Source organism: Rhincodon typus, chromosome 3 (assembly GCF_021869965.1).
Source record: "Rhincodon typus isolate 14 chromosome 3, sRhiTyp1.1, whole genome shotgun sequence".
Classification (NCBI taxonomy): Eukaryota; Metazoa; Chordata; class Chondrichthyes; order Orectolobiformes; family Rhincodontidae; genus Rhincodon; species Rhincodon typus.
The window spans coordinates 87,599,238-87,622,600 of NC_063334.1; the positions used below are offsets into that span (position 1 = coordinate 87,599,238).

The 23,363-nt window shown below is 39.5% G+C and overlaps 1 protein-coding gene across 2 annotated transcripts in view; it reads left to right on the forward strand.

Moving 5' to 3' along the window:
- The first annotated feature begins 2,340 nt into the window (after positions 1-2,340).
- The window catches only part of mef2cb (myocyte enhancer factor 2cb), a 134,209-nt gene continuing 113,186 nt past the window's right edge, over positions 2,341-23,363 (forward strand). For both annotated transcript variants that reach the window (XM_048592620.1, XM_048592627.1), the window contains exons 1-2: positions 2,341-2,522; positions 13,222-13,272. In XM_048592620.1, coding sequence (XP_048448577.1) covers positions 2,360-2,522; positions 13,222-13,272 — 214 coding nt within the window. In that variant the 5' untranslated portion in view covers positions 2,341-2,359. The remainder of the gene's footprint in view (positions 2,523-13,221; positions 13,273-23,363) is intronic.

The following is a 23,363-nucleotide window of genomic DNA, read 5'->3' on the forward strand; positions in this document are numbered from 1 at the left end:
TCTGAGGAAGGGTCACCGGACCCGAAACGTTAACTCTGTTTTCTCCTCCACAGATGCTGCCAGACCTGCTGAGCTTTCCCAGCAACTTTGTTTTTGTTCATCAGAATAATATCCTGGAACCAACTGCCCTCAGTTGCTTCTGCATTGACTTTCCTTCCATCACCATATCCGAAGGAGGAATGTTTGCTGATGATTCTATGAGATTCAGTACCATTCATGATTCCTCAAATACTGAAACAGATAATGACCATCACCAAGAGAGAATCTAACCATCATGTCTTGACATTCATTGGCACTACCATTGCTGTATCTCCACTATCGACAACCTGAGGATTCCACTGTCGAACTGGACCAACTCTATAAATACTGTGGCTACACGAACAGATCAGAGCCAGGAATTCTGCAGTTATTAACTCTCCTCCAGTCTTCCTAGTCCATGCCCGCAATCTATAACGCAGAAGTCAGGACTGTGATGGAATAATCTCCGGTCTGAAGAAGACCCATATTGGACTTGAAAAATTAACCCTGTTTCTCTCGCCACAGATGCTGCCAGACCTCCTGCATTTCTCCAATATTCTGTATTTGTTTCAGAATTCCAGCATCCGCAGTATTTTACTTTTATTATGGAAAATCTCCATTTGTTTGCATAGTGTAGCTGCAACAACAGGCAAGAACTCAACACATTTCAGGACATTGTAGCCTGTTTGATTAGTGCCCGAAGCACGACCTGCCCACCTTCAACATCAACTTCCTTCTCCACCAAAGCATAGTAAATACTATCTACAAGATGCACTACAAGAAACTCACTAAGTCTCTTTCAACAGTATCATCCAAACCCTTGATCTCTGCCACCTAGAAAGGGCAGCAGATGTATGGGAATACAATCCCCTATAAGTTCCCCTTCAAGCTACACACCATCTTGATGTGGAATTGTAAGACCATTCTTTCATGGTCGCTGGGTCACATTTCTGGAACTGCCTTCCTAACAGCACTTTGGCTGCCCCTAGACCTCAGGGACTGCAATGTCCAAAAGGAAGCTGAGCACCACCTTCTCCAAGGCAATTGGGAATGAGCAATAAATGTTGTCCTAAGCAGCAACCCCCTCATCCATGAATATAAAAAATACAGTGGTCTTAGTATCAACCTATGTGGTTTATAAATCTTCATCCAATGCAAAAATAACATTTACCACTACTCTCTCTTTCTTATTCCTCAACTAGCTTTTTATTCATGCTGCAATTAACCCTTTATTCCACAGACCTCAGCTTTGCTGGCAGGTTTATTACGTAGTTATCCACACCTTTTGCAAATCCATGTATGCTGTATCCATCACAAAGCCATCTCTATTACCACTTAAATATTCCCTCACTCCAACACCAGTACTCCTCATGATTACCATATACATAATAAATTACAGTAACTTGCAAAGGCTTCTTTTACAGCACCCGTGATTTCCAACTTCTTGAAAGTCAAGGACAGCAGATGCATGGGAACACCACCTCCTTTAGATTTCCCTTCAAGTCACCCATCTTCTGACTTAGAAATATATTACTGTTCCATCATCAACTCTGGGTCAAAATCTTAGAATTCTCTCCTTAAGCAGGAGCAACGTCGTAACCAACGCTTATTGCTGCCTTCTGAACAGCATTAAGATAGCCAATAAACAGTGACCTGCCATTTATTCCCATATCCCAAAAGAAACTAATCATTTTTGTATGATTATATATAAAAAAATAAAAAACCAACTGGTTAATCATCCAGTTCTATCCAGACATGTTGCCACCTATTGTACATTAGCACCTTTTAACCCCTGGCCACTGGAAAATTAGCAATCTCCTAGGAGAAGAAGAAGCCCAAAGAAGACAAATCCTTAATTAAGTTAGAATGAAAACTTCACCAAACTGCAACTGAAAGCAAATAAGTTCAAAGAGACAACCTGTTAACTTACTTCAATAATTTGTGTTTCTCAGGAGCTCATCCAGCTCCCTTTGAAATCATTGCTATTTCAAAATATTTTGCCTTCATAATACAGAATGAAATGTTAAATAATGTAGAACTTGTTTTTCATTGCAAGTTAATTCCAGTAAAGTTGATTTTTACTAGGTTTGCTTGTTCAAAGTTTTCTCACATTTAGGAAGTATTTTCTGGCATTTATGTGATATATTTTAATTAACGCTTTTATTAGGTAGAATTGCTTCCTAATCAATAAAAGTCATTGAAGTGTTTTGCCAGGCCTAAGCACTACAGCATGGTCTGAACTGAATTCAGGCTTGTTTGTAGCTTGCCTATTCCTCCTCTATTTTGATGTTTTTCTCTGCTCTTTCCTGTTGCTTAGGCTGTTCCACCACCTAACTTTGAGATGCCAGTTTCTATCCCAGTGTCCAACCAAAACAGCCTGGTATACAGTAGCCCAGGAAACTCATTGGGCAATCACAACTTAATGCCACTGGGGCATCCTTCTCTGCAGAGGAACAGTATGTCTCCTGGAGTAACACAACGGCCACCAAGTGCAGGAAACGGAGGTAAGATTCAGTGTCTTTCATGTTGAGTAAATTCTTCATAAATGCAAAGTCAGAATTATGTTTCTTAGAACCTTCACAAATGTGTTGCTATCATTTGACACATTAAGGATATCGTTTACATGTCTTTTTAAATAAAAAGAATGTCCCATGTTTTGTAGGTGATCAGAAAGAGTAGCAGAGACAATGAGCTAAGACGTGTGTGATTGTATTTATGGCCACTTAATAACAAGCTTAGGGTTATTTATTTTGTTGAGAAACCTAGGTGAAAATCCAAGGCACTTGATACAGAACATCTTCCTCAAGGTTAAAAAGCATGAAGGAAAGAAAAATCATGACAGACAAATAAAAATACTGGAAACACCAAGAAACTACCTTACATTTTAGGCTCGCACCCTTCGTTAAAAGTAGAAAATATTTCACATAAATTGAATTTTAAAAGTAACCAAAATACAGAAATGAAAAAGGACAGGTGAAAAAAGAAATTGCCATATAACTTACAGATCATTCAATGATACAAACAGGAGATAAATGAAAACATAACAAAATCAAGAAACAAAAGATATAAATGCAAGCTCTAGGTGTATTTGTCTGCAGCCAGAGGGAAAGTGAAAAAGAGAGGTGAATGATTATAGGCTTGAAAAACTTTTAAAGTGTAGCAGGCTCCAGGCTTCTTGTAGAGAAACATGGAGGCCAACATGAATGGTTTAGTCCAGCCAGTCAGCCAGCACATCATATCAATAGGGTAAGTGTTCCCACCAAGAGAGGTTCCCTAATCTAAACCCCATTTCACCTTTTCTTTTCTTCACTTGTAAAAAAAATTAAGATGATCAAGTAATGAATATTGCTGAGAAAATAGACATGCTGTACAAGGTTTTCATCTTGCATACATCAGAACAGAATCACAAAAATACCAAAATCTCAAAGGGAACAAGTTATACTGAATGAGAAGAGGATGATGGATGTTTGGCAAATGGACTCTGATTGGTAGAGGCTTTGCCATGGAGAATGCGTTAACTGTCAAATTTTTGTTTAAAGTCAAAGAAGGCACTTTGACTGTAATTGGTCAAGGCATTGTTCTGGGGAATGCACAAGGAAATGGTTGTCTCCAAAGCTCCTGTTTATTGAAAAAGACACAATACATGGAGACGTTTCTTCTATTTTGAAAGGATAGGGCCCTACATGTGAATGTATGTAGCTTCAAGGATGCATAATTGCAAGCCTGACTAGGATTGTATATCAAATGTCATTTGCTCACAGCAATTATTGGGCACAATGATTTGAGTTTTGAAAGCATTGGGTTGGTTGAGTACTTGTTACAAACAAGTGAAAGGATACTGTCTGTACAATCTGCCAGTCATCAGGATATAGGGCCTACCCACTGGCAGCACACCACTAAAATTCATATAGCACGTTATTCATTTGCGTGATAGGCAGACTATCTTTTGGCTAGACAGTGGACAAAACCACTTGTGTTGCTTCTGCACTGGCTTCGCCTGTTACTCAAATTTTTGAAACACCTTGTTCTTCCAAAGTAATTTGAGGTACACTGGGTAGTTTTCAGGACGTGAGTTTGCATGTGAGCAACAATCTGATCATGTTCTCAGGATAGCTTTGATGTTCCCTTATTTTAGCATCAAGTTTGCACAGTGAGCAAATGGTTCAGGCCCTAGTTATGATGTCACGACTAAGCCCGAAGAATCCCAATGGTTACATGCAACACCTCCACCTGATTTTGCCTTGATGAGTACAGGATAAAAGCTTTGATGGCACATTTCTTTTCAGCAATACCCAAGTTCCGTGTTACCAAGCAACTGAGTGATATAATTATTATGTAACATTCAGCTTTGTTTTTAAGAGCTTGTTGATTTTTGGAATCAAATAAAGATAGGCAAGCATATAAAATAAATATCATTTACACAGTTGCTAATCCTGCCTGCAACAAACATCCTAAAATCCTTCATATGCAAAAGAATACTGTGTGGTGCAGTCTTTGTTCTTCCATGTGTGAGCACACCTTCCATTTTGCACACAACTACTGAATGATTAGTTAACAATTTTTTAAAATTTGTCGATAGAATATTATTTGTCAGGGCACTAGGAAAGCTGGCTATCCGTTTTAATAGGTTTATGGATCTTTCACATCAAGCTGAACAACTGGAAATCCAGTTTACCATTTCATCCGATGGCCTTGACAATAGGAAAAATGACTTGCTTTGTTATACTTGCGACTGGGTCATAACACAGATCACTCAGTTGTTAATGAGGGTCATATTAATCATCAATAGAAAGTAAAATCAGACTGTGTGTAAAACAGACAACTGATACAAATCCTTAACTTTCCCACTAATTGGTTAGGTTAAAAATCTGTTCTATTTTTCACTTGAAGCAGTGGTGCTGAATGAACTAATGCACTAATCTTAAAAACAATAGAAATGTGAGTAACTGTAAAACTCTTTACCCAGAGAAGCAGACCATTGTGTTGCTTATTTGTTTTTCGTATGCCTCTGTTGTTTATCAGTGGACGCAGATGTGTGACATAAACTGTTTTGCTGCCCTCTAGTGTTCTCATTGCTTTCAATGGAGGGAAATCATTCTTCTGTCTGTCTATCCATTACTCAACACAAGGCAGCAACAAAACCCCCTGAGATATTAGCTTGTATTCGTAACATAACAATGAGGCTTTAAACTCTGCACTGTTCTGTTATTAAAGCTTTTTATTTTTATTTATTAAAGTTGTAAATTTCAAATGAGTTACCATTTGCTTACGGCTCTTTCAATGTCTCATAAAAGCATTTCAGTGAATGCATGTTACAAAAAAATTAAAGTTTAATAAATAGAGTATATTGACCATGTGACCACAAAGGCTATTACATGTTTATATTTGCTTAGGCTAGTCACTATCTTGCATATTATAGATAACAGGGGAATGCTTCCTAAGTGTATCATATGCTTTAAAGCTGTGAGTCACGTCACTCAGCTGTAGCCGAAACTGCATTGATGGTGTTGACATAATAATGACTGTATACTATTGAAATTAGCATCAGCTGGGCACTTTGAGTCGGTCTTCTTGTCCTGACAAGAGATGCTGAGGATATGTTTAAGAAAGCAAAGATGGAAACAGTTCAGCCAAGTCACTGCACAGCATATGTTGTTCAGTTTTTCCCAATCGAGAGAAGTGCTCAAATGGATGCAGGCTTGGTAGGCTCACAGTTTGGTGCTCTCAATCAAGCTGCTGTTATTTCATGCTCTATTATTCAGCTTGAATACAATAGTGATCAGAGACTGAAATGGACCAACCAACTAAGTATTGTAGCTAAAAGACAAGCTCAATGACTGTGAATTCTGAGGCTCCTTGACTAATCACCTGACTCCCCAATGCGCGTCTGCTGTCTACAAGGCATAAGTCAGGAGTGTGACGGAACACTGTCCAGTTGACTGAATGAATGAGTACAGCTCCAATAACACACAAGAAGCTTGACAACATCTATGACAAAGCAGCACACTAGATTTGCACCCCATCCAGTATATCAGCTTCAAGTTTAACTGCCTCCACAACCAGCAACTGCATTGTATACCCTTTACAAGATGCACTCTGGCAATTCACCAAGGCTCCTTCTACAGCAGTTTCCAAGCAACAACCTCTGTTAGCTAACAAGAGCACCAAGACACTCACCTGCATCAATCAATGTATAAAAAAAAATTGCACTGCAGGTGTACCTAAACTAGATTGACTGTATTTGTTCAGGAAGGTAGCTCAGCACTACCTATGAAATATTTTGTTTTTAGAAAAGGGCAACATGGACAATTACTGTTCCCATGATACTCAGTGGGGGGGGGGTGCCTTAATAGTTACCACAGTTTCTGCTGTTGCCCTTGTTCTTATGCAAAGGCAAAATGTTTATCTCATGCATATCCTTGAGCCTTGTCCAGAGACACAGACGTCTATGGAGATTCCATAGAAGTGCCAGTTTCCCCGCTTGATGAGTTCAGGTAGCATTGTATTAATATGTGGAGCTTTGTTATTGACAAGTGATTCAATAACTTTTCTACTCAGTGAGCTCAATCTCCACAGTTACCATGACAGCCATAGTTTCTTTGCAGTTAATGCTTACCCACTGTTCTCCCTAGAGTACAATTCAAGACAGTGTTCCACTTGTCTTTCTAATAGTTGGTGATGACCTTCCCCACTTTTGTTTTATTTGACCATGAACTTGTTACCTTTTTGATGCCTTCCAAAATGTCCCTAACACTCCCTATGTGGACAAATGTCTGGGTATTCTGGCAAAGCTGTAACTAAGTAGTTATTAACGCATTGCCTAGCAGTTTGATGCGCATCATTATGAGTGACCCTTAGTGCATTCAGAGTCTTCTCACTCAAACCTCTGCTAAATAGTGAAAGCAGACCTGTTGACTTGATGGTCCTTAACAAAATTCTTCAATGACTAGACAGGGTAGGTGCAAAAAGTATTGTTCCTCTGGCTAGGGAGAGAACGGTCAAGAACCAGGGGATACTATATCAGAATAAGGAATGAATAATTTATGACTGAGAAGAAAGGAAGTTCCTTGCTGAGAGGATGGTAATTCTTTGGAATTCTCTTACCCCAGAGAGCAATGGGAGCTCAGTCATTGAGTATATTCAAAATGAAGATCAATAGATTTCTAGACACCAATTGTGTAAAGCATTATGTGATTAGCATGAAAAAATGGTATTGAGTTAGGTCGTCAGCTATGATAGAGGTAAATGATGGAGCAGGCTCAACAGGATGAATGACCTCCTCCAGCTCCTATTTTACCATGTTCCATAAAAGTGATGCTCACCTCAAATCAGTCAGCATTTTCCCAATCTTGCTTCTAATAGTGCAACTAAATTAAATCTTCAGATAATCACTGGTGGCACCATGGTGTATGAGCTGGTTGCACCCTAAGTTGCCATAAGGTTGATTTGCTGCCACCATCTTAAGTTTTGGTTGAGGTCGACAGGGCTTGCTTCCTCTAATTTAGTAGAGGAAAACCACTAGTTAGTCTAACGAGAGGAGACTCTTATCTTAAACAAGATGTAGTTTATTGCAAGTTAACAATCAGGTACATGATACATTTATGGTACGATGTTCACCATCTGAGCGGCTTTCTCTGAAATCAAATCTTGGATTGGAATAAATCTGACAAAGTTTAGTCAGCAATTCTGACAAAAGTTCTGTCTCTGATGAGTTCTGATTTCAAAGCTCCATTGGCACAATTTCCCACAAATCTGAAGAACTCGTTTGTGAAATCATCGAAAGATTTCCCTTGGAATGCTGAATGCTTCTGTTAAATCTTGGTTTTTCATGAATTTTATTTGTTCCAAGATTAAAGTTTATGCCAAAAGCTTGTGGAACATCATCAAATTTGTCTTCTTTAAAATGTCGCCAGCTACAGTCCCAATTCAATACAAAAGTGTGTTCACTGTTCAGCTGCAGATGTAGTGTCATGTTTGGAAGCAATTCTGTTTTCTCCAAGATGTCCAGTTTGTGTTCAATCTGACCTATTTCTGAACTTAAGTTTTATTTCTGCTGGTATTTTTCCAAACGTGATTATTGATTCTTCTGACCTTATACTTTATAATTCTGCAGTGCCTCAACAATGCTTTGATGTCTGTGCTTTAAAGTCTTTTTAATCCTGCATTATATCAGTGTTACTTTATTCTCTTTATCTAAAAGGCTTTTAAATCTGCTGTATCACAATCTTACTGTATTTTCCTTATCTTAAAGACTTTGTGCTATGCAGTTTAGCAACACTCTTTTTCTGTTCTGTTTACTAGAGGGTTTTCATCTAAAATGGAGGATTCCCATTTTCCATGGCCTATTAAATGATTCCTATCCTCTTCAATAGCTTTACCGAATGAAGATTCCCGTTTGCTTTAACGGCTTTTCCAATGAAACATTGGTTTCTCTGACTTTGATTATTTCTTCCTGCCATAACCATGGCTTCAGTTAAGGAACTCGCACTCTTATTGTAGTGTTGTAGTCGCCTTACATTCTTCTTCTGTTGGATCCTGTCTGTTAAGACTTCTAAATTGTCCCCTTAGCACTTTAATTCCCACTTTATAATGTTTCTGGTGGTGCAACCTCAATTTAAATTGCTTACATTGCCCTTGATTCCCCAACAAGAGGCGAGGCCACATTGGATTTGGTACTGGGTAATGAACCAGGCCAGGTGTTAGATTTGGAGGTAGGTGAGCACTTTGGTGATAGTGACCACAATTCGGTTACGTTTACTTTAGCGACGGAAAGGGATAGGTATACACCGCAGGGCAAGAGTTATAGCTGAGGGAAAGGCAATTATGAGGTGATGAGGCAAGATTTAGGATGCCCAGGATGGAGAAGGAAACTGCAGGGGCTGGGCACAATTGAAATGTGGAGCTTGTTCAAGGAACAACTACTACGTGTCCTTGAGAAGTATGTACCTGTCAGGCAGGGAGGAAGTGGTCGAGCGAGGGAACCGTGGTTTACTAAAGAAGTTCAATCTCTTGTCAAGAGGAAGGAGGAGGCTTATGTAGAGATGAGGCGTGAAGGCTCAGTTAGGGCGCTTGAGAGTTACAAGTTAGCCAGGAAGGACCTAAAGAGAGAGCTAAGAAGAGCCAGGAGGGGACATGAGAAGTCTTTAGCAGGTAGGATCAAGGAAAACCCTAAAGCTTTCTATAGGTATGTCAGGAATAAAAGAATGACGACAGTAAGATTGGGGCCGGTCAAGGACAGTAGTGGGAAGTTGTGCGTGGAGTCCGAAGAGATAGGAGAGGTGCTAAATGAATATTTTTCATCAGTATTCACACAGGAAAAAGACAATGTAGTCAAGGAGAATACTGAGATACAGTCTATTAGACTAGACGGGATTGAGGTTCATAAGGAGGAGGTGTTAGCAATTCTGGAAGGTGTGAAAATAGATAAGTCCCCTGGGCTGGATGGGATTTATCCTAGAGTTCTCTGGGAAGCTAGAGAGGAGATTGCAGAGCCTTTGGCTTTGATCTTTATGTCGTCATTGTCTTCAGGAATAGTGCCAGAAGACTGGAGACTAGCAAATGTTGTCCCCTTGTTCAAGAAGGGGAGTAGAGACAACCCTGGTAATTATAGACCAGTGAGCCTTACTTCAGTTGTGGGTAAAGTGTTGGAAAGGATTATAAGAGATAGGATTTATAATCATCTAGAAAGGAATAATTTGATTAGGGATAGTCAACACGGTTTTGTGAAGGGTAGGTCGTGCCTCACAAACCTTATTGAGTTCTTCGAGAAGGTGACCAAACAGGTGGATGAGGGTAAAGCGGTTGATGTGGTGTATATGGATTTCAGTAAAGTGTTTGATAAGGTTCCCCATGGTAGGCTATTGCAGAAAATACGGAGGCATGGGATTGAGGGTGATTTAGCGGTTTGGATCAGAAATTGGCTAGCTGTAAGAAGACAGAGGGTCGTGGTTGATGGGAAATGTTCATCCTGGAGTTCAGTTACTAGTGGTGTACCTCAAGGATCTGTTTTGGGGCCACTGCTGTTTGTCATTTTTATAAATGACCTGGATGAGGGCGTAGAAGGATGGGTTAGTAAATTTGCGGATGGTTGGTGGAATTGTGGATAGTGTGGAAGGATGTTGCAGGTTACAGAGGGACATAGGTAAGCTGCAGAGCTGGGCTGAGAGGTGGCAAATGGAGTTTAATGTGGAAAAGTGTGAGGTGATTCACTTTGGAAGGAGTAACAGGAATACAGAGTACTGGGCTAATGGTAAGATTCTTGGTAGTGTGGATGAGCAGAAAGATCTCGGTGTCCATGTGCATAGATCACTGAAAGTTGCCACCCAGGTTGATAGCGTTGTTAAGAAGGCGTACAGTATGTTAGGTTTTATTGGTAGAGGGATTGAGTTTCGGAGCCATGAGGTCATGTTGCAGCTGTACAAAACTCTGGTGCGGCCGCACTTGGAGTATTGCGTACAGTTCTGGTCACCGCATTATAGGAAGGATGTGGAAGCATTGGAAAGGGTGCAGAGGAGATTTACCAGGATGTTGCCTGGTATGGAGGGAAGGTCTTATGAGGAAAGGCTGAGGGTCTTGAGGCTGTTTTCGTTAGAGAGAAGAAGGTTAAGAGGTGACTTGATAGAGACATACAAGATGATCAGAGGATTAGATAGGGTGGACAGCGGGAGCCTTTTTCCTCGGATGGTGATGGCTAGCACGAGGGGACATAGCTTTAAATTGAGGGGTGATAGATATAGGACAGATGTCAGAGGTAGGTTCTTTACTCAGAGAGTAGTAAGGGCGTGGAATGCCCTGCCTGCAAAAATAGTAGACTCGCCCACTTTAAGGGCATTTAAATGGTCATTGGATAAACATATGGATGATAATGGAATAGTTTAGGTTAGATGGGCTTCAGATTGGTTTCACAGGTCGGCGCAACATCGAGGGCCGAAGGGCCTGTACTGCGCTGTAATGTTCTATGTTCTATGTTCTATGTTCTTATTGTAACTGTGCCTCATGCAGCAACAGTCACTCCAAGCTGTATGTATTTGGCTTACGTCTGCCTTTCCCAGCCAGTAAATGTGCTATTTTTTAAGATATACCTTTTGCCCTCCTTGAATTTCAACTTTTTCATGGATCCTAACCCTATCGCACTTCTCTTACAAGATCTGAAATGCTTTGAAATTGGCAATAGTTTCACCCTTGTTTGATCTTGCCATAAATTTGTCTGCGGGGCTATTGGATTGTTAGCTCCTGCTGCTGCTGATTGTCATTTTTAAAGCTGTGACTGCAGATTTCTTCTATTTTTCCTATAATTTGTTCTGAACGGTAAAATCAAATTCCAATTTATTGTTGCTGCTCTCCACGTTGAAAGTATGCAGCTAAATTAAATTCTGTGGGGGCTGTAGCCTTAAGAGTATCCTACCCCTTGCCCAGGATTTTCCTGTGTATTCTTTCCCCTGCTGGATGGCTGTATAATATTGCTCTGTCAGTGATCAGTTCTTGGCAAGCCTGGTCTCTTGTAGGAAATCTGTGTTAGTCTTCAGCCTGTTAAGTGCACCTCCAATGTGGCCTATTCTACATCGGAGAAACCAAATGCAGACAGGGTGACCACTTTGCAGAATGCCCACATGTCTGTCCTCAGCATGCTGAAGTGTTCCAGTGAATTACAAAGCAAACTGAGGAACAACATCTCATCTTCAGATGAGGCACTTTACAGCCTCCTGGAATTAATATTGAGTTCAACACCTTCAAATTGTGAAGCATTTCTTCCCTTTTCTTTTTAGCTTGTTACATTCTGTTATCATGTACTCTCTGCCCTCCCCACACCACCCCCCCCCCATCCCAGTGGGAGTGTTTGTCCTTTCAAGTCTGGCAGGAGATACACCATTTTCCTGCTATTCTCACATTCCAATCACTTAACCTGAACTAGCAACATCTTTTCTCCACCAGCACCCAACACCACTACCCCCCCCCCCCCCCCTCCCCAAACTATAGCAGAAATGCTGGACCCTCCACACTTTCTTCAGTTCTGATGAAGAGTCATCTAGACTCGAAATGTTAGTTTGCTTTTTCACCATGGATGCAGTCTGACTGGCTGTTATCACCAGCATTTGTTGTTTTCAGTACAGATTCCAGTATCTGCAGTAATTTGCTCCTCCATGTTATCCTGTATATGATTTCAATCAGCCAGAAGTTATTTATCAGTCCTATCAGTGCATATTGTCCTGACATTGCAACTTTCAATTTGAAAAATTGGCATTTTCATTCTTTTCATTTGTTCACCTGATGTGATTCTGTTCACTGGTTGAAGTATCAAGTACTTATTGAGAAGATGAACCATAGCAGGTTTGTTCCTTACTAACCAGGGTCTGCCTGACTTGAGATGGATGGGAATAGACACAATGGTCTCTGTCACTATTAGAGACACATACGCTCCGTCCTCTACACTGTTTGAGTTGGACATGTTGCTTGCAACTGCTGTCTCCCGTGTGGTATTAATGCTCTGCAGTGAAATAAGAGTGTCCTCCCCAGGGCACAAACCTGAGGTATACAAATGTCAAGTTCCCTCTCACAGCTGAGCACAAAGAAATGCAAAGCAGTAAGTTTGCTGTCAGTTTGGTTACAGACGTTGCCAGAAAGAAGACATATTTAGACATCAGATTACCTTTGGGCTGCGCTTCAGATATTTTGTCAGTGTTTACTCCCTTAGCCTTCCACTCTCCTGAGGTATCCACAAGAGAGTCAAACTATTCGCCAATAGCAAGGAGTTTGGTTCATGTGTGCTAGGGTATGTCCACATGCCAGTGGACCTGACCACTGCATATCTGGGAGCCAGACAGCTCCAAGTACCTCTGAAGCTTTAGCCTTGGACCATGAGAGACCCAGATTCCTTGTATCACCGTGAGGAGGCATAACTGAGGACTTACTGATGGATAGATAGTGTACTGACAAGAAGAGACTTTTCTATTTTGCCCTTTTTTTGTATTGATGCTAGCTAGTGTAATTGAAAATAAGAAGCAAACTGGCATTCAAAAGTGGAAAACATGCTAAGTATCTTTACTCACACATCAGACTTATATCATCAACCTGTTAGGAGACACACCATTTTAAACTCTGGTTTTACATTGTAAAAGTTTCTGTATCAACAGTATTCACCCTGAGTTTGCTGTGTTTTCTTTTCCTGTCATTGTTCCTAATCAAAACGTATGTTTTCAATTTTAGGTGGCCTGTTGGGTGGGGACCTCGCAACTACTGGTGCAGGCACCAGTGCAGGTACAACACTATTTAATTGTCTTAACACTTAATTCATCTGAAGTTTTGACAGTTTTGTTTTTAGCAATTTTGTTTTAAATGAAATGCATGCATGAAATGAATTTGACGTTATGCTTTGGAATACTCAGACATTTGCAGCACAGCAGTACGCTACATCAGAACCTTGCACTCTGGACAGTTAGGGAGGGGTAATAAATGCTGTCTAGCCAGCGATGCCCTCATCCAGTGAATGAATATTTTAAAAAACTAAATGCACAACACTACAGAGAAGCAATAAGAAACAGCACCACAGCATAAGCAGCAAATGACAGACAGAGCTAAGCAGTCCCACAGCCAACAGATCAGATCTCAGCTCTGCAATCCTGCCACATCCAGTCGTAAATGGTGGTGGACAATTAAACAACTCAGAGGAGGAGGAAGCTCCACAAATATCCCCATTCCCAATGATGGAAGATCCCAACACATCAGTGCAGAAGATAAGGCTGAAGCAGTTGCAGCAATTTTCAGCCAGAAGTGCCAAGTAGATGATCTATTTCGGCCTCCTTCAGTCCCCAGCATCACAGGTGCCAGTCTTCAGCCAACTCAATTCACTCCACATGAAATGAAGAAACGATTGAAGGCACTGAATGCTGCAAAGGCTATGGGCCCTGACAACATTCTGGCAATAGCACTGAAGACTTGTGTTCAGAACTTGCCAGTTCCCTAGCCAAGCTGTTCCAGTACAGTTATAGCACAAGCATCTGCCCTATTGTGTGAAAAAATGCCCAGATATGTCCTATACACAAAAAGCAGGACAAATCCAACCCAGCCAATTACCACCCCATTAGTCTACAATGGGTCATCACTAAAGTGAGGGAAGGCGACATCAACAGTGCTATCAACCAGCCTGTGCTCAGCAGTGACCAGCTCGCTGATGACCAATTTGGGTTCCACCATGACCACTCAGCTCCTGACTCATTACAGCCTTAGTTCAAACCTGGACAAAAGAGTTGAATACTCGTGGTAGCCCTTGACATCAAGGCCACCTTTGAGTAAGTGTGGCATCTAGGACCCCTAGCAAAACTGGAATAAAAGTGTAGCAGGTGTCAAACTCTCCATTGATTGAAGTCATATTTAGCACAAAGGGAGATGGTTGTGGTTGTTGGAGGTCAGTCATCTCAGCTCCAGGACAACAGTACAGGAGTTCCTCAAGGTAGTGTCCTAAGCCCAACCATCAATCAGCTGCTTCATCAACGACCTTCCCTCTATCAGAAGGTCAGAAGTGGGAATGTTTACCAATGATTGCACAATATTCAGCACCATTCACGACTCCTGAAGCAGTCTATGTTTAAATGCAACAAGATCTGGACAATATCCGGGCTTGGACTGACAAGGGGCAAGTAGCATACACATCACACATATGCTTGGCTATGACCATCACCAATAAGAAACAATCTAACCACTGTGCCCCTTCACATACAATGGTGTTACCATCACTGAATTCCCCATTGTCAACTGGGGAGTTACCATTGACTGGAAACTCAACTTGACTCACCACATAAACACAGTGGTCATAAAAGCAGGTCAGAGGCTAATAATACTGCAGCGAGTAACTCATCTCCTGACTCTCCAACCTCTGCCCACAGTCTATAAGGCACAATTCAGGAGTGTGAAGTAATACTTCCCACTTGCCTGGATGGGTGAAGTTACAACAGTACTCAAGAAGCTTGACACCATCCAGGATAAAACAGCTTGTTTGGTAGGTACCACACCCACAAGCATCCATTCCCTCCACCGCCAATGCTTGGTAGCAGCAGGGTGTACCATGTACAAGATGCACTGTTGAAATTCACCAAAGATTCTTAGTCAACAACTTCCAAACCCACAATAACTTTCATCTAGAAGGACAAGAGCAGCAGGTACATGGGAACGCCACCACCTGCAAAATCCCCTCCAAGCCACTCACTGTCCTGACTTGGAAATATTTCGCTGTTCCTTCACTCTCACTGGGTCAGCATCCTGCAATTCCCTCCCTAAGGGCATTGTGGGTCCAATTACTGCACATCGACTCCAGAGGTCCAAGAAGGCAGCTCACCACCACTTCAAGGGCAACTAGGGATGGGCAATAAATATTGGCCACATCCTACACTTGAAATTTTAAAAAATGGGCTGAAGATTTGAACTCAATTCTGCTAATTTGCTAATCTCAAACATATTGCAAACAAAAACCGTTGAATGAAGCACTGTCCCAGAGCTGACAATTGCTGTTTGTTTCTAATGTGTCTCACTTATTTTGATTGAAAAATGTGGCATATTTTGATGTATGTCATCTGAAATTCTATTGCATATGTTTAAATGAGTTTGTAATGTTTGTTTTTTTAATCATAAATCTCATTCTCAGCATTTCCAGCATGTTCACAAATCTGGGCATTTGTCCAATGGTGGGAGGGTGGGAATGTTGGCAAGACAGCTGACCATGGGCTATTTTCACATGCCTCCTCTTAACTGGCTGGGAGCAGTGTTGGTAGGCACCAGAGACAACTTGCATATTTGTGTTCTTGGCTGCATCTAACATGTGCTAGGATAACCAAAAAAGAGAAAAATTCTGATGAGAAAAGTATACCATAAATATCCTTCTACAGTTAAAAGTTTAAAGTATAAAATTAATGAACAGTGGTGCTATAGGATTTAGATCTTTTTCTGCAGTGAAAAGTACTGTTAAAAATTTGCACTGTTAAGCTGTATTTCTGCCTAGCCTATAAACTGTGGGTGGTGTTTTCTTGCCTTTACCACAAAAGTTCACATGTATTGTCTACAGTTCTGTATCATAGATTATAAAACACAATGAATTACAAACACAAGCCAATAAAAACAATAAGTTGACAAGAGTTTTTTTGTTAACAAATATTAGCTTAACAAATCTGTTCCATTTTTTCTTCATATTACATTTCTTTTGATTAAAAATGATAAAGGCCATGTCAACTTTTGACATTAGACAATGTATTTTAAATCGAAGAGAATTACAATGCTACGAGATGCAGATAAACTCTTATTTTGCACATGCACCAGCTCAAACTATAAACTTTTTCGCATATTTGGCATAAGCCTACAGTCAGACACAATAAAAAATTATCTAGAAATGACCGAAGTCCCTGAAAGCACAATTAAAGTTGATCATGAATGTATTATTTCTTATTAAATGTGCATTGGAAAATAATAAGTTTAATTTTAAAAATCTGGTGTTCAATGCAGAATAACATATGAGGCTTACTTGTATTGCCTGCAGTGTCAAAGGGCAGAAAGGGCTGTGGGAGTGAATGGTCTTCAGGGGACTTCACTGTCTGCTCTGATGTCATGTTCAGAGAATGTAAAGTTTTCAATCAGTCTTGTGTCCACCAGTTTTCAATAGAAAGCATAAAAAGTAATCTTTCTTCTACATATGTCTTTTAAACAGTGCTTGTTATTATTTAGCTTTAAAATTGTATAACAAGTAAAGTCACATGAAACAATCTTTTAAGCAATGTATTTTGTTTTGTAAAAGCAGTTTAGAGAATTTGCATGTTGTGATAAATGGAAAATCTAACATTCATTTTACATTTTATTTAAATTAGTGCTTTATTGCTAATGCCTACTGTATGTTGGCAGTCTGCTTTGATGGAACCATTTTCTTTGGCAGAACACCATAGTTTTAACTTGGAAAGTATGTTCTTTTCAGTTACTGGCATGTGATATGCTAACCCTAATCTTGGTACATTGACTTTAGAAAAGGAAAACCTTATTCATAGTTCTTGTCAGCTTTCTATTTATAAAACCCGATAGCATTTTATTCGCCACATTAAAGTAAGCTTTAAAAAAAAACAGTTAGTAAAGAAATTGATGGGTTGAATAACTTAGAAGTACATTGAAGAATAGGTGAACTGCAAAGGAGAAAATATTATAAAGGTAGAATTTTTCATGTTTGTTATTATTTTAACAGGATACAAATTAGATTTTTAATGTTAATAAGACAGTGACAAATAACTTAAATACAATACAAATGTATATGGGTCAGCAGATTTAATGCTTTATGAATCGTTTCTTTTATATTGAATAATTGACTATTTCTCTGTTTTCAATTTACTACAAATAGCTATCATGGAATCCTTATATGTGTAGCAAACAACTTGCCAGTGGAGCTCAGGATCATACTTCAGTAATTGTATCTTATGCTGGCCAGTTTATAACAAAGTTAGGCTCAAACCTTGATATGTTTTTATCTTCCGATTGGTAAAATAGTACCACATCATTTATGCTGTTTGCCAAAGGATTGGTCTGTGGTTCTTGTTTAGAAAGTACTTTATCAAGGGTTATAATGGTGCTAAAATAACACATTCATGAGATTAGATCTTTCATCCATTCTAAGCGTGGAAAACAATAGGGCCTGTTCGGACTGGCATGGTAATGGATAACCACTTTGTGCTCTCTTGTAGTTAATGAAAGATAGGTTATTGCAAATTAACAACTAGTTACAGGTTTCATTGATAGGTTAGACATTATTATAGAGACTTTGAGCTGCCACTCCACTGAGAAGATAGGTGGTTCTGCCTGTAAGTCCATATGATGTCGCCAAGTGGGTGATGTTTAAAGCATTCCTCAGTTTCAGATCCACAAGTAACATTTTGTTAAAGCTTTTTCCTATTATTAATATTATACATTTTGCAAATAATTACATTTATCACAACCCATCTCCCCCCAAGCCTCTGAGTTTGCAAACAGAGGTAATCTGGAGGTTTTATTATTTTTCCAGAGCACACTTTCTTTAAACTGGGAAGTCTGTTAATTTACTGGTTTGATTCGCTTCCTGATATCCTGAGGTCTGTAGGTCCTTTTAAATTGAACAATGTTTAAACATTTGTATTTCCTTTGGAGAGAGTGCCTTTCCTGCTGAAACAGGCAATTACCTCTTTGCAGTACCAAGTGGACCTTTAATCTTGTTGAATTTCTTCATGAGGATGTCTTTTCCTGTTGAAACAGGCAGTTTCTTCCTTGCAGTAGAATTAGTTATTGGATGTTCATCATTCATAGAAACATAAAAGATAGGAGCAGGAGTAAGCCATTTGGTCCATCAAGCCTGCTCAGCCATTCAGTTTGTTCAAGGTGATCATCGAGCTCAATGCCCTAATCCTGCCTTCTCCCCCATATCCCTTGATCCTTTTAGTTACAAGAGTTATATTTACCTCCTTCTTAACAACACGTAATGGCCTCATTCACTTTCTGTGGTAGTGAATTCCAAAGGCTCACCACGCTGGCTGAAGAAATTTCTCCTCATCTCAGTCCTAAAATGTTTACCTTTTATCCTTAGACTGTAACCCCTAGTTCAGGACTTGCCCACGATCGGGAAGATCTTTCCTGGATCTAACCCATCTAGTCCTGTTAGAAATTTATAGATTTCTATGAGATCCCCATCATTCTTTTAAACTCCAGTGAATACAATCCTAACTAACTCCATTTCATACATCAGTCCTGCTATCCCTATATAGCAAGGATATCCTTCCTAAGATAAGGAGACCAAAGCTGTACATAATATTCTAGGTGTGGCCTATCTAATGCACTGTATAATTAGAGCAAGACATTCTTGTTCCTGCATTTGAATCCTCTCACCGTGAAGTTCAACATACAGTTTACTTTTTTTTACTGCTTGCTGCACCTGCGCTCTTACATTCAATGACTGGTACATAAAGACACCCAGGTCTCACTGAACATTCTCTTCTGTCAATTTAACTGTAATAATCTGCCATCCTGTTATTGCTACCAAAGTGGATAACCTCGCATTTATCCACATAATACTGCATCTGCCGTGCATTTTCCTGCTCATTCAGACTGTCCAAATTATACAGCAACATATTTCATTCTCCTTACAGCTCACCCTTCCACCCAACTTTGTGTCATCTACAAATTTTAAAACATTACATTATCCCTTCTCATTGATGGCCTTTTTGGTTGTATGAACAACGTCTTCAATCTGTGTCAACAGTTTTCTTTTATTCTCAATCTGCTTGCAGATATATGATGAAGCATGTCAAGCTTTGACTTCAACATGTTGATTGGACTCTTATTCTCAAATATTGCATTATTGGTGATACCAACATGTTCACTATCTCAATTCTGCTATTTGAGGATTGCTGTGGCTTGACATGATCTGTGTCAATTCCTGAGGATTCTTCTGGGAAAATAAGGAAGTAAAATATTCTGCTTGAACTTGCCTCTTTCAAGTTACCTCAGTACATAACATCAGAATTGAATCTATCATGTCTATTTGTTCACCAAGCCTTTGCACACTGAGTTACATTAATTATAAATTTGGCAATTATAGACATTTTTCTGAATTCTGACCAGGCTTGTGATGTGAAAATATACTCATTACATTAAGAATATCCAATTTGATTGAGACACTCACAGCCAGCAGAGTGGTTATCATCAGTATAGGCTAGACTCAATTCCATATCTAGACATGAAAGAACAGTTTGCTCATTCATTTCATCAAGTTATTGGAATCTGTAATTGAGGATAAAGCATCTGAATATTTAGAGTAATTTGAATTGATTAGAGAGTGACAACGTGGATTTGTAAAGGATAGATCATATCTGATGATCATAATTGAATGTTTCAAGGGAGTAACTAAAGGAAGTAGGAGACAGGATAAGATAATGGATGTAGTTTGTATGAGCGTCCAGAAACAATTTGAAATTGTTCAACACAATAGGCTGTTAATTAACATCAAAGCTCATGGAAATGAAGACATATTTGAGAATTGCTTTTTGTCTTACATTCATCAGGACAATTTGTAAGGCATGCAAATGTAAAGAGAAAGTGATACTTATACTATAGAAGAGGAGAATGCTGATTTATTAGCAATGGGACTCCAATTGGTAGAAGTGATGCCAAGGAGAATGCACTCATTGATAATGACTAGCAGTTAACTAATAAGCTTTGTTTAAATTTTAAACTAGGCAGGTTGACTCTGGTTGATCAAGGTATTGCCCTGAGAAATGGGCCATAGAATATTGTCAAATATTTTTTTGTTGAGTTTGAACAGAGGCAGCTCATGTAAATGTTCTCTTTGTCTGTCTTGACCAATCAGAATTAATCTGTCTCGTTGAAATTTTAATATTTAAAGAAAGCTTGGTAGATAACTGTCAGGCATCATTATCTGGTGCATTCTCTGTTGCAACACCTCTACCAATTAGTCCACTTTTTTGCCCACCAGACACCATTCTCCTCTCATACAATATAAATGTTGTATTGATTGCAATTGTCCCTATAAGTGCAATATGAAATGCTTTGACAAAATGTTTTTTTTTCAGCAATACTAATTTGAAGAGATTAGTCAGTAGAAGACAGAGAATAGAAATAATGTGTTTGTGTTCAAATTAGAAGGAGGTGACTAGTGGTGTCTCACAAGGATTTATGTTTTCAGTTCAACTGGTCACTATAATTATTAATGACTTGGATAAGATAATGAGGAGCCTTGTCTTGAAGATTGCTGTTGGCACAAAGATTGATGGCGTAGTAAGTAGCATGGATGAGAGCATAACATTAATAAAAGATGTTGATATATTAAATGAGTTGGCAAAAACTGTATCAGGTGGCTGTCAATGTCCAATAATTTTTCAAATGATTAAAACTTTGCATCAGTGAAGGTCTAAAGGTATCTGGAGGTTCATGTATAAAGGTGATATGGATAGGGTAGAAAATGAGTAATCTTTACTGCTAGTTTTGTTGGGTGTTGAGCTTGCAGGCTCTAATTCACTGAACTTGCAGTAACTCACATTAGGTGGTGATGAACCTTGAGTTATTGTAAACCTCAGTGCACAGATATTACAGTACATAGGACTCTAGAAGTTTATAAGCACCATTGTATTTCTGTTTTCGTAATACATTGTTCAGCCTCGAGGTTATATTTATGGACAAGAACAATACAAATCTAAATCCATGTAAATCGCTATGTATGTGTGTAGGAAGGATACAGTTCTCATGAGTTTTGATTTAGTATATTATAATTTAGCTTTATTTATGTAGAAATTCATCTGAATAATGGTATTTTATATTGAAAGTAGATACTAGGGTGGGAAACATAATACTCCAGTTCATTCAAGATAAATGAAGATTCAGATTCGAGCCCCAGTCCCATCTGCACCATAGGTGTCAAGTAACATGTCTGAACAGGTGATTAAAACAACCATAACAGGAGATGCTGATGTAGTGATATTGTCACCGGACCAGTAATCCAGAGACGCTGTTAATTATCTGGAGACCCGAGTTCGAATTGGTAGAAATTGAATTCAATAAAATCTGGAACTAAAACCCTAATGATGACTGTGAAATCATTGCCAATTGTCATAAGAACCCAGCCGGTTCACTATCCCATGTAGAAATCTGCTATTGTTACCCGGTCTGATCTACAGGTGACTCCAGACCCACTGCAATGTGCTTGACTTTTAACGGCCCTCCAAAATGGCCCAGTAAGCCAATTAGGTGGATCAACCATGAAAAAGTCTCAAATAAGGAATGAAACCAGACGGACCACCAGGCAATGATGTAGGCACTGGAAATGACAACAGAAAACACAGCTCTGTCAACCCTGGACTCCTAACCAACATCTGGGGGCTCATTTCAAAATTGATAGAGCTGTCTCACAGACTAATCAAACAACTGCCTAAGTTAGTCATTCTCACAGAATCCTAATTTACACACCTAAGTCCCAGTCAACACCATCACCATTCCTGGATATCTGCTGTTCTCACCAGTTTGATAGGCACAGCAATCGATAGGTGGCAGCACTGTAATATACAGTCAGAAGGTAATATACAGTCTTGCGAGTCCTCAACATCAACTCTGGATCTCCTGAAGTCTCATGGCATTAGGTCATGAACAGAAACTGAACAGGACTGGACCCACCATATAAATACAGTGGCCACAAGAACAGGTGAGAGGCTAGAAATACTGCAGTGAATAACTTCCCTTCTGACTCCCCAGAGCCTGTTCACCATTTACAAGGCATAAGTCAGGAGTGTGATGGAATAAGCCCATTTGCCTGGACGATATACAGCTCCAACAACACTCATGAAGCTTGCCAGCATTCAGGACCGAGTAGCCCACTTAATTGGCACCATATCCTCTACCACTGCCACACAGTAACAGCACTGTTTACCATCCTTAAGATGCACTGCAGAAATTCAGCAAAGCTCCTTAGACAACTCCTTTGAAACCTATGGCCATTACCACCGAGAAGGACCAGGGCAGCAAATACATGAAATACCACCACCTGCATGATCCTTTCCAAGGCAATGAACATACTGATTTGGAAATATAACACTTTTTTTTCCTGCCACTGTGTTAATATCCTTGAACTTCCTCCCTAATGGCATTGTGGATTTACCTACACCAATATACTGCAATGGTTCAAGAAGAAAGCTCACAACGACTTTATCAAGGGCAATTATGGATGAGCAATAATTGCTGGCCCAGCCAAGGAATCTTACATCACATGAATGAACTAAGAAATCATTCTGATCCCAGCATAGCTGCAATATTCCAGTTGAGACCTAACCTGTGGATTTGCAAAGATTTGGCATTATCAACTTGTTTTTGTACTCTTACACTGCTGTTTATATTTTTTTTTCCTTTTTTTTAAAAAGCAGCGTTATCAACTAGCTTTTTTGCCTTCAAACATTTGTGCTCATGAACTTCGACGTCTCTGTTTCTGCATTCATTTTTTGCACCAACATTTCCATAGTCTTTTGGTTTTTGACTTTTCCCATATTACTTTTTTTTGTAATATACCATTGTGAATACAAAAGAAAATAAAAAATAGACTCCTGGGGTCTGCTGCTGCCATTCTTGATATCTAGAATACACAAGAATTTAGTGTAGCATTAGTTTTCTTTTTCTTTTCCACCCAATTCTTAGGGTTGTGCCTGGACTTTCCTTGTCACCTCCCTAGTGGAACTTGCAGGATCAGGAACTCACTGTGTGAGGAATCGTGACTCCAAACCCACATCCTACCACTTTGGCACAGGAAGATATAGGCGTATTGAAAGCATGTGGACTCTGCTACAGTTAGTTCTCTGTGA